We start from the raw sequence: 12,095 nt of genomic DNA on the forward strand, positions 1-12,095 counted from the left end.
GTTTCTGGTAGCTCAGGACTTCTCCCACTTTGACAGTTCTCTTATTGATGCATTTGTTGACTCACTAAACTTACCCTTTTTTGGTGACTAGTCTCAGGTCTTGTGGCTTTTGTGAATAGTACCTTTGGGTCAGATTGGTCCATATACATATTCATTTCTATGACTTCTCCCATGTTGCTGTCTTGAATCCACCCTATCTTTTGAGGGGTTCTTATTTTCCCTTTTGGACTAACTAAATTGTCATTTCTACTACTACTTCTGTTGGCAATCCTGAAACTCGGGTCTTGGATGATTCATACCATCATATTCTTGTAAGTGTACCATATAACTATTTTTTAAGTGCTGCCAACCCCCTGAGATATGCAGGTAGGTTCAGCAGCCTTCACATTCCTCCCATATTTGTGACACTAACATCCTTCAGGAGGTTCAATTAATCCTCTCACCATGAACACCTGTTTCTGTGCATGTTACAAGGTTATGTTCAAAATTTAATTTAACTACTTTTTCATGGTATACCAATGAATATAACATAAAACACAGCTAATGTTTCATATTTTTAAGAGTATATTTTAAGTTTTAAATTCTTTCTTTTATAAGATAATATAAAAAAATGTAAAATTTCACCTGGTGTGAGAATTGTGAAATTTGCTCTGTAGGCACCCCTCCTCTTTTATATACCATCTTTCTAAGAAATACAAAACTTAAACAACTCATTATAATGTTATCACTCAGACAAAGCATAATTTTCATATCCTTTAATGTTGCTTGGTTATAGAGCCATGAAATAGACAATCTGACCCCTTTTACCATACCTACCTGTCACATCTTGTTTTTTGGAAATTACTAATGGTTCTCTCTGACATTCAATACTATATTATTCATAACTAATAGAAAGACAAGGTTTTAATAAATCAAATGACTTATTATATTACATTGTTTTCTGTAGAGAGGATTGTCAATTTCACTATCAGTTTAAGCTATATTCCCATGAAAAATATATTGGCAAGCTTAAATGAAGTTTTAACAGCTCTTGTCATGCAGTTAGGAAGCCAGAAAAATTGTGATAGTTATGGGATATTGTTTGCTTTTTGTTCATTATTTTTATTTATCTTGTGGTACATTATTTAATCAAATAAAACATTATTTACTGTAGTAATACCATCAATAAAAAAAATTAAGGTTAAGTGTCAAAGACAGCAAAAAAGGTAAGTACTTTGTTTTTTTGTGTATTATTTATTTATTATTATAAAAGTAACTAAAATGTAAAAATAGGAAAATTTCATGCTGCTAACTTAAATAATAATAATAATATAAAAGTTTTTCACAAGATATGCTTGTAACTAGCTTGTATGTAATGTAGTTTGATAGCATAACTTAAATTACATCTTTACCAAGTGACTTACAACTTATAATGGTGCAAAATGTAATTAGACAATAGTAGAACAATAAAACAATAACATTTAATTATAAATGAATGTCATTGTAATATCAGTATATATGAGTATTACAATTTAAGTCATTCTATAAAAAAAGTAATTCAGATTTTTTGGTAGTTACAAGATTGGTCAAATTTACCAACCTTTCATAAAGTTAGGATAGAGAAAATAACAAAAAACAAAGTATGTTGAAAAAACATTTGAAATTTATTTAGATCTTATAGATTAGACAAATAAATTTGAAAAATTTCTAAATGCAAAGCAATTTTCAAGTTGAGATTTAAAAGAGTATTCTTTGTCTCAAACATTTCTCAAATTTATTTTTATAATCTATAAGATCTAAATAAATTTCAAATGTTTTTTTCAGTAGACTATGTTTTTGTTCTTTACTGTACCCTAACTTTGTAAAAGGTTGGTAAATTTGACCAATCTCGTAACCACCAAAACAAAATCTAGATTACTCCTTTTAATACCCTATATATATTAAAATCTAAAGTATCAAAACCACAAGGACTACAGAACAAGTGTTATATGACTGACATTGTAGCAAGAGAGTTAACAGAACCTTTCTGCATTCTCTTTTACCACTTCTCTTGAGTTAAGAGTATTATTTTCCTTGAGATGGGTGTCATCTCTCACCGAGCAATGTTCTTAGTCTCTCCCTCCCCACAGTGGAGACACATTTCAAGAGTTTTTTTGTTTTTTTTTGTACTATTTGTTCAGAAACAAGCTTATGTTTTTAATTAATTTCTCAATACTGGTCCTTCCACTATCTAATTAATGTGAGATTCCAGCAGTTCTGTGAAGAGCCGAGAAACATGTTCTGCAGTTCACGTTTTCTTTAACTAAAAATGTATTTTGTATAAATACTCAGACAACCATCTACCGTACCTCCCTGCTTCCATTGTGTCTGTCTCTTTTGGTATATACATTGAGGAGTGTTGAGCATGAGGATTCCTTTACCCCCTACAGTGGAGTTATTAGAGTGCTATGTATAATATGATCTATACTTGTGGACATACTTGTCCATATTTATGTTTTATTGATTACATGAAGTATCCATTTCTGTTTAAATCTCTCATTTTACAAAGACAATTTTTTGTCTAGTGGCCAGAAGAAGCCAGCAGTTCAACAAACGTAGACCATGACATGACGTCCCAATTTATTGGACTTTTAGCAGTTTTGGCTGCATGTCTTTCCAGTGGTTTTAGTGGAGTTTATTTTGAAAAACTTGTTAAAGAAACGCCTCAATCCCTCTGGATCAGAAACTTTCAATTAGGTAAGCCTAACTTGGATGTAAATCTCAACATTTCAGTATATAACTGCACTAATTTATAGTTGATAATTAGAACTTAAGTTGTTTTACCACATTTGGATTTCTGTATAATTGTTAGCTAAACTGAAATATTCTGCAAAACCAAAAAAAAACTACAGTTAATTAATACTGTTTTTTATACATAGTTTTGTAGTGTCACTATTTCTTTATGCTTGGAAATGCTTGTCTGTTATACATATTACTTGCATCCATCTTGGAATGCTTGAATTTGTTAATCATTAGGTGGTTCTTTGAAAAACTGTACATATATATATTTAGTGTTTTCAGGTTTCATCTGGCCTTATTAGCAAAAACAAAATAACTTGGTTCGAACTTTTATTTTTTTATAATTCTAAAAAAAAAACCAGTATAGTGGAAAGTTAAATCATATTTTTATTTATAACATTTAAAGTTCCAGTGATTTTTAGTGTAAAACTGATTGCAGGGTTTATGTATTGAATCTTATTGTATGATTTTATGTTTTTCTTTGAAATTGCACATCACTAAGTGTAAAAAGAAACAAAATAAATTTGAAGGAATTGTTTATTTACTATGTAGAAAAACACAGCATATTATAGAATTAACCCTCTCTGCATGGGTATCCTCCTTTACTGGGCATATGTCACAAAGGTTTAGTGATTTTCATTCAAAATTTAATTTTATACCAATTAGTATAGCATAAAATAATAGTTATAAACCCATATTTTAATAGTGTATAAATATTAAATTATTAACTTTATGAGGCAGTGTTTAAGAAAATCTTGAATTTTCCCTAGTGTTAGAAATGTGAAATGTTTTTCTCTAAGTCTTGGCATACCCTTTTATCTAATGTATTCATCTCTCCTTCAATAAGTGTGAAACTTAAGTTACTCATAATAATAATAATAATAATAATAATGTTGTCACTCAGGCAAAGCATAATTTTCATAGCCCTTAATCTTACTCAGTTACAGAGTTATCAAATAGAATATCAGACCCCTCTTGCCACACCTGCTTTTCACTTTCTGTTTTTCAGGATTTGTTTAATACTATATTATTTATAATCAACAAAAAGCCAAGATATTTATCTGCTAAATAATGTACTATGTTATGTTGTTTTCTGTACCAAGAATTGTCAGTTTCACTTTCAGTATGAACTTCATTTCCACAGGAAACACATCAGTTTAGATGAATTTGTGGCAGCTCTTGTCTCCAAATTAAAATACCATGAAAATTGTAATAGTTATAAGACATTATTTGCTTTTTATATATTATTATTGCATGTTCTTTGGTGGATTATTTAATTAAATAAAAATTAATTAGTGCATTACTACCATTATTATAATAATTAGGGTTAAATGTCATTGATGGTGAATAACAGAAACAAGACCAGGGTAAGTGCTTTATTTTAGGTTAGTTAAGGTTAGATTAGGTAAAATAAATAATAATATAATAAAAAAGAAATCCACAAGGCACACACACAACTCAGAGTAGCTCACAAGTAATGCAATTCAACAGTATAATGACATAAGTAGGAAGCATTATACAAGGTTCAGAGGGCTAGAACTTTTACTTCATCGACATTTCCCTAAAATATCGTTTTAATGTTATCATAGTATCTTGTTTGGAATGCATGACATTTGGATGTTAGTGATATTTATGGGGAATTTACTTTCATCAGTCCAAACTTTATATGTTTTTTTATCTTAATTTAAACCCAAAGATATGAGAACCTGCATCTTTGATTACTGATACCTGACTTTCAGTACATTTTCTTCTACATGTTCCTCTCTGTCATCAGTCATGTATTGGACAGTGTTGTTAGCAGATCATAGAATGTCTCTGAGGTTTTTTTCAAGATGAAACATTCAGCTCATAGCTCTGTTTTCACTTGACCAATCTGAGATCTAATTACAGTTTTGGATTCAGGAAAGCAAGCCTTTTTAATTGATTTATTTGACTGGATCCAATGCCCTGTACGTTAATTTACTCTAATTAATTACAGCACATTTATAAGTAACCCTGATCATAAGTGAAACATATGTATAAATAAAAATAAAACAGTTTTCTTAAGTAGTATTTCACAATGTTTTATGCTATATATCTCCCTCTTGCATATCATTTGTTTAATGAAAATAATAATGGTATGTATTAGTAAAAAAAAAGGCAAACCACAAGCGAACATTAAATGCCAGCTAGTGGACTACACTGGTATCTCTCTGAGACTGAGCTCCAGTATAGAGGCAGAGGGTTTATTTTCTTTTTAAATGTTTTTCAAAGGTTCTTTTTTATACTTCCAGAATGTTTATGTAATCCTAGTGAAATGTTCGTAAACCACTGATCCAGGACACACGTGAATAGTTCGTTAATTAACAAGTGTTGAATTCAAGTTTGATGAAAATAAATCTGTTGTTGGAACTAAAGTTCAATATTGATGAGAATGTATAAAACATATTAATACACTTGTAAGTAAATACACTGTTACTCTTATAACATTAGTTGTATCATTCTTCTATATCTACTGATCAAAACGTTTCCAGATCTGTTACATCCATTAACATCTCAATCTTGAGACTCTAACCAGAAATCCAGAAATCAAAGGTGTTCTTGAAATTATGAGGAGATACAGAGAGATACTTGTTTGATTTTAATACTTTGTGGTGTTAAACTGCAAAAAGGTTTTTGTGTTACATCTTAATTGAAAGAGCAAATACATCAGATTGCCTACCGTGACATTGGTACATGTATTTAGTGTGTCAGAACCAACATCAGATCAATTTTCATTATGCTACTTAAATTACATACTGTACATGTAAAACATTCAACATTAAAGTTATATATAAATGTGTAGATATTAAATGTAGTTAAAATGAACTATTATAAATATCTCATATTGACAGGTTAGAAGATACAATGTTTTTATTTTGTCTTCCAGGCTTTAGTGGTTGTTTATATGTAAGAGAGGTTTTTTTGTCAGATCTGATCCAAAGATTCAGTGTATTTTTTATAGCTATTTTCTCTTGTCTTCTTGGAGTAGCAGCAGTATTTGTAAGTGATCTGAAACCTCTTGTTGAAGGAGGGTTTTTCCAAGGTTACAATTATATCACTTGGATGGTCGTACTTCTTCAGGTGAGGCTAGTTAAATTGAAGTTATGTTAAACGAGAGAAAAAATAGATTCTATATTAGTTTATTATTAGCTTCTCAATTTAAATATTATGATAGAATGTGTTGTAACAAAGCTAAAAGTAAGTAATAATTAAAGTTAATTTTGACCAAAGAACAGAGCTGAGTGTAATTTGGGTGATTAGTGGACTTGCTAATTGATTAATCTCACATGAGACTAATTCTCCTAGTTTCACATGTTTTGGATTTTTTCTAAACAATTTAGAAATCACTCTTTGTTTTACATGATTGACATCTTCTGATTGAACAGTTAGGTATTCATTAATCCTAAACTGTTGTATATAAAAATCTATTGTACACAATGTAGTACAAAACCTGTAATAATTAACACTATTCCTGGGTTTCTCCCTACAGAGATGCACAAGACTATTCTACTAACACTGAATTAACTATTTTCCATGGTGACAAAAAACCCATTACAGAACACAGTTATTTTTCTCAACCACGTTAACTCTATATACCCCAATATTAAGTTCACTTGTAAATAGGACAAAAACTAACCTAATAGCATTTTTCAACCTCAAGATCACAAGAACTGATAAACAGAAATCCATATAAAAATCACCCATACTGAACTATACATTCCCTGGGAGTCAGCACATGAAACAAAAGAAAAACTCAACATATTAAGAAAGGTAATAAACACAGCAACAAAACCATGCTTACCAGATAAAATTAACAAAATAAAACAACACTTGATCAACATCAACAAATTTCCTCCAAAAACCGTGGAAAAAATATATGCACACCTAGATCAACAACAAACAAATGATAATAAACAGTTGTGCTTGGTTATTTCTTTTGCATTATGAATTCTAATTCTAACCTTCTGAGGTTATATCTTCTACCAGCACATTTCCTCAAGTTTCATTCAGGTGGCAGTCCTTGTTACTCAATCTTCATTCAGGTGGCAGTCCTTGTTACTCAAGCTTCATTCAGGTGGCAGTCCTTGTTACTCAAGCTTCATTCAGGTGGCAGTCCTTGTTACTCAAGCTTCATTCAGGTGGCAGTCCTTGTTACTCAAGCTTCATTCAGGTGGCAGTCCTTGTTACTCAAGCTTCATTCACGTGGCAGTCCTTGTTACTCAAGCTTCATTCACGTGGCAGTCCTTGTTACTCAAGATTCATTCACGTGGCAGTCCTTGTTACTCAAGCTTCATTCACGTGGCAGTCCTTGTTACTCAAGCTTCATTCAGGTGGCTGTTCTTGACTGGGGAATTATCATTTTCAGTTCATCAGGAGTTTGATTTTCCAATGAGCTTATTTTTTTTGGACCTTGACTCAAATTTGGGTCATCACACATTTTGAAATATTTTCTGCTGAATTTGGAAATATAAGACATTATACTCGTATGGTTTTTGAATATTTTACTGTTAATATTATTAACTGTAGTTATTTGGGTTCAATAACATAAGTTTGGTTAGATTGCTGAATACTCAGTCAAGTTCAGGGTCAGAGTTCAATTCTTCATTCTATAATATTTGGTTAGGCTTAACATGTTTGTTATTTAAGGATTATCTGGTATATTGTAAATTATGTAATCTGTACTGTGTAAATCACATGTTGTACACGTTGTCAATACACAATTTTGCAATATAATGTCTGTTTCGTTTTTGTAAATATTTATTTGTTATACTTCTTTATACTAGCACTGTTTGTGTGGACTCCTGCAGCTGGTGTCCACCCTTCATTCTCCAGTGTTGCTTGCCTTCTTATCGAACCTGTTTAGGATGACCTAGTTTTTGTTAGTTTTCTCCAACTAATTATGGCTTGCCTTCCCAGTCCTCTATTGGCTAATCTGTAAGGTCTGCATCAGCCTTTTTTATTTTTTGATGTGTTTCATGGTATAATTTTCTCCTTTTTCTTCAGACATGTTTCAGTGTTTTTGTCTCTATTTTAGGAGAGAGTATTTCCATGCTTTACCGTACACAACGTTTGGTTCATTTTGGTTTGACTTACCATCAGACAGGTTTGTACTTAGAATCTCTGTTGTCTAATTTTCCAGTTTCATCTTACCCTATCAAATCTCCTACAGGAAATATCTACATTACACCTCCTTTCTTGGACATTCCACCTATATCTAGTGGATTTTCCTGGAATACATCCTTTAGTTTTTCCCTCAACATGTAACTTTGTTTTTTGAATATTCTGGTATGGGACACTGTCCTGTACCATTTGCTCACCATCCACTTCAAATAGCGACTTACAGTTGGATTGTTTTCTCTACTGGACAGTTCACTTTTTGTGGGTGTGTCTGCTATTCTATATTATACTTTTTTCTTGCTTTTTGTTTCATGCCAAGACATTGATACTCAATGTCCAGCATTGTCCAATTCTTTACGGCCCGGGATGGCCAGGTGGGTTAAGACGTTCGACTCATAATCTGAGGGACGCAGGTTTGAATCCCTGTCGCACCAAACATGCTTGCACTTTCAGTCGTGGGGTGCTATAATGTGACGGTCAATCCCACTATTCATTGGTAAAAGAGTAGTTCAAGAGTTGGCGGTAGGTGGTAATGACTAGCTGCCTTCCCTCTAGACTTACACTGCTAGATTAGGGACAGCTAGCACAGATAGCCCTCATGTAGCTTTGAGTGAAATTCAAAAACCAAACCTGCAGTTCTTTCCATTCATCACTTGATGTTGTTCTGGATCAATCAGTTCTTGGTTCTTCCTCATTTTGATCACAATCATCTGGGAAGTTTCTGTATGATTGAAAATGTCCGTACTCTGTGTTTTTATTTTTCAGGATACTATTCTTGGTTTTTCACATGTGATTCAGTACCAATTCATGTCTTGCCCTTCAGATTTGTTTTGGATCCATATGTATTTTGTCAGATAGTCTATATTGTACTCACACCACTGCTCGAATGTCTGGCTTCACAGGTAGATCCTTTGGAATGAGGTTAGTCATGACATCTGCTTGGATGGTTGGATTTTCCAGTTTTTCCTGTCACATATCTAACAATCCTACCTATTTGGGAATGTCTTTTTTTATTATTCACCTACCTCTGTAAGGACCATACATTTTCTTCCTTAAATGCATTACATAGAGCTTTTTACTTCACTACAGTTCACTATTTTACTGCTAGTGAGGTTCTAATGCATTGGGGGTATATGGCTTCCAAGGAAGCACTTCTTCCTTTGTCTGGCATATTTGTGATCTTTCCAGTAGATGCTGCATGACCCATGGTCTCTTGCTAAGGTTCCTTTGAATTTTCATTTCTTTTCCCTCCATCTCTTTTCATCTACATGTATTGGCAGTTGAACATATCCCTCATTCATATCTATATGTATTGACAGTTGAACGTATCCTTCATATCTTATCTATATGTATTGACAGTTGAATGTATCCCTCATGTCATATCTACATGCATTGACAGTTGAACGTATCCCTCGGTCGTATCTATATGTGTTGACAGTTGAACGTATCCCTCCTGTCGTATCTACATGTATTGACAGTTGAACATATCCCTCGTGTCGTATCTATGTGTTGACAGTTGAACGTATCCCTCATGTCCTATCTATATGTATTGACAGTTGAACGTATCCCTCATGTCGTATCTACATATATTGACAGTTGAACGTATCCCTCATGTCGTATCTATATGTATTGACAGTTGAACGTATCCCTCATATCGTATCTATATGTATTGACAGTTGAATGTATCTCTCATGTCATATCTATATGTATTGACAGTTGAACGTATCCCTCATGTCGTATCTATATGTATTGACAGTTGAATGTATCTCTCATGTCATCTATATGTATTGACAGTTGAACGTATCTCTCATGTCATATCTATATGTATTGACAGTTGAATGTATCTCTCATGTCATATCTATATGTATTGACAGTTGAATGTATCCTTCATGTCCTATGTATATGTATTGACAGTTGAATGTATCTCTCATGTCGTATCTATATGTATTGACAGTTGAATGTATTCCTCATGTCATATCTATATGTATTGACAGTTGAATGTATCTCTCATGTCATCTATATGTATTGACAGTTGAATGTATCTCTCATGTCATATCTATATGTATTGACAGTTGAACGTATCCCTCATGTCGTATCTATATGTATTGACAGTTGAATGTATCTCTCATGTCATCTATATGTATTGACAGTTGAACGTATCCCTCATGTCGTATCTATATGTATTGACAGTTGAACATATTCCTCCTCATATCTATATGTATTGACAGTTGAATGTATCTCTCATGTCATATCTATATGTATTGACAGTTGAATGTATCTCTCATGTCATATCTATATGTATTGACAGTTGAACATATTCCACCTCATATCTATATGTATTGACAGTTGAATGTATCTCTCATGTTATATCTATATGTATTGACAGTTGAATGTATCTCTCATGTCATATCTATATGTATTGACAGTTGAATGTATCTCTCATGTCATATCTATATGTATTGACAGTTAAATGTATCCCTCATGTCGTATCTATATGTATTGACAGTTGAATGTATCTCTCATGTCATCTGTATGTATTGACAGTTGAATGTATCTCTCATGTCGTATCTATATGTATTGACAGTTGAATGTATCTCTCATGTCATCTATATGTATTGACAGTTGAATGTATCTCTCATGTCATATCTATATGTATTGACAGTTGAACATATTCCTCATGTCATATCTATATGTATTGACAGTTGAACATATTCCTCATGTCATATCTATATGTATTGACAGTTGAACATATTCCTCATGTCATATCTATATGTATTGACAGTTGAACATATTCCTCATGTCATATCTATATGTATTGACAGTTGAATGTATCTCTCATGTCATATCTATATGTATTGACAGTTGAATGTATCTCTCATGTCATATCTATATGTATTGACAGTTGAACATATTCCTCCTCATATCTATATGTATTGACAGTTGAACATATTTCTCATGTCATATCTATATGTATTGACAGTTGAATGTATCTCTCATGTCATATCTATATGTATTGACAGTTGAATGTATCTCTCATGTCATATCTATATGTATTGACAGTTGAATGTATCCTTCATGTCATATCTATATGTATTGACAGTTGAATGTATCTCTCATGTCATATCTATATGTATTGACAGTTGAATGTATCTCTCATGTCATCTATATGTATTGACAGTTGAATGTATCTCTCATGTCATCTATATGTATTGACAGTTGAACGTATCTCTCATGTCATATCTATATGTATTGACAGTTGAATGTATCTCTCATGTCATCTATATGTATTGACAGTTGAATGTATCTCTCATGTCATCTATATGTATTGACAGTTGAACGTATCTCTCATGTCATATGTATATGTATTGACAGTTGAATGCATCTCTCATGTCATATCTATATGTATTGACAGTTGAACATATTCCTCATGTCATATCTATGTATTGACAGTTGAATGTATCCTTCATGTCCTATGTATATGTATTGACAGTTGAATGTATCTCTCATGTCATATCTATATGTATTGACAGTTGAATGTATCTCTCATGTCATCTATATGTATTGACAGTTGAATGTATCTCTCATGTCATCTATATGTATTGACAGTTGAATGTATCTCTCATGTCGTGTCTATATGTATTGAAAGTTGAATGTATCTCTCATGTCGTGTCTATATGTATTGACAGTTGAATGTATCTCTCATGTCATATCTATATGTATTGACAGTTGAACATATTCCTCATGTCATATGTATATGTATTGACAGTTGAACGTATCCCTCATGTCATATGTATATGTATTGACAGTTGAACGTATCTCTCGTGTCGTATCTATATGTATTGACAGTTGAACGTATCCCTCATGTCGTATCTATATGTATTGACAGTTGAATGTATTCCTCATGTCATATCTATATGTATTGACAGTTGAACATATTCCTCATGTCATATCTATATGTATTGACAGTTGAACATATTCCTCCTCATATCTATATGTATTGACAGTTGAATGTATTCCTCATGTCATAAGGTTTACCTCTTCCTCTCCCTCTCCCAGATTTGCTTTTCTTCACTAATGGTTATCTCCAAAGTTGGGGGCATGTGAGTTGATCAGGAGGACATAGGTCAATGGTCTATGGACAAAAAGTCTTACCATGTTAACACCCTAGAAGTTCCTGCAGTCCAATGTGCTTTAGCTCA

At 32.4% G+C, this 12,095-nt stretch overlaps 1 protein-coding gene across 8 annotated transcripts in view; it reads left to right on the forward strand.

Annotated features, from left to right (window-relative positions):
- The window catches only part of LOC143248448 (UDP-N-acetylglucosamine transporter-like), a 62,856-nt gene that overhangs the window by 40,174 nt on the left and 10,587 nt on the right, over window positions 1-12,095 (forward strand). For 7 of the 8 annotated variants that reach the window (XM_076496815.1, XM_076496816.1, XM_076496814.1 and 4 more), the window contains exons 5-6: window positions 2,544-2,715; window positions 5,741-5,859. In XM_076496815.1, the coding sequence (XP_076352930.1) occupies window positions 2,544-2,715; window positions 5,741-5,859 (291 nt within the window). The remainder of the gene's footprint in view (window positions 1-2,543; window positions 2,716-5,740; window positions 5,860-12,095) is intronic. The other variant, XM_076496817.1, reaches the window with a different exon arrangement.

Source organism: Tachypleus tridentatus, chromosome 4, assembly GCF_004210375.1.
Source record: "Tachypleus tridentatus isolate NWPU-2018 chromosome 4, ASM421037v1, whole genome shotgun sequence".
Taxonomy (NCBI): Eukaryota; Metazoa; Arthropoda; class Merostomata; order Xiphosura; family Limulidae; genus Tachypleus; species Tachypleus tridentatus.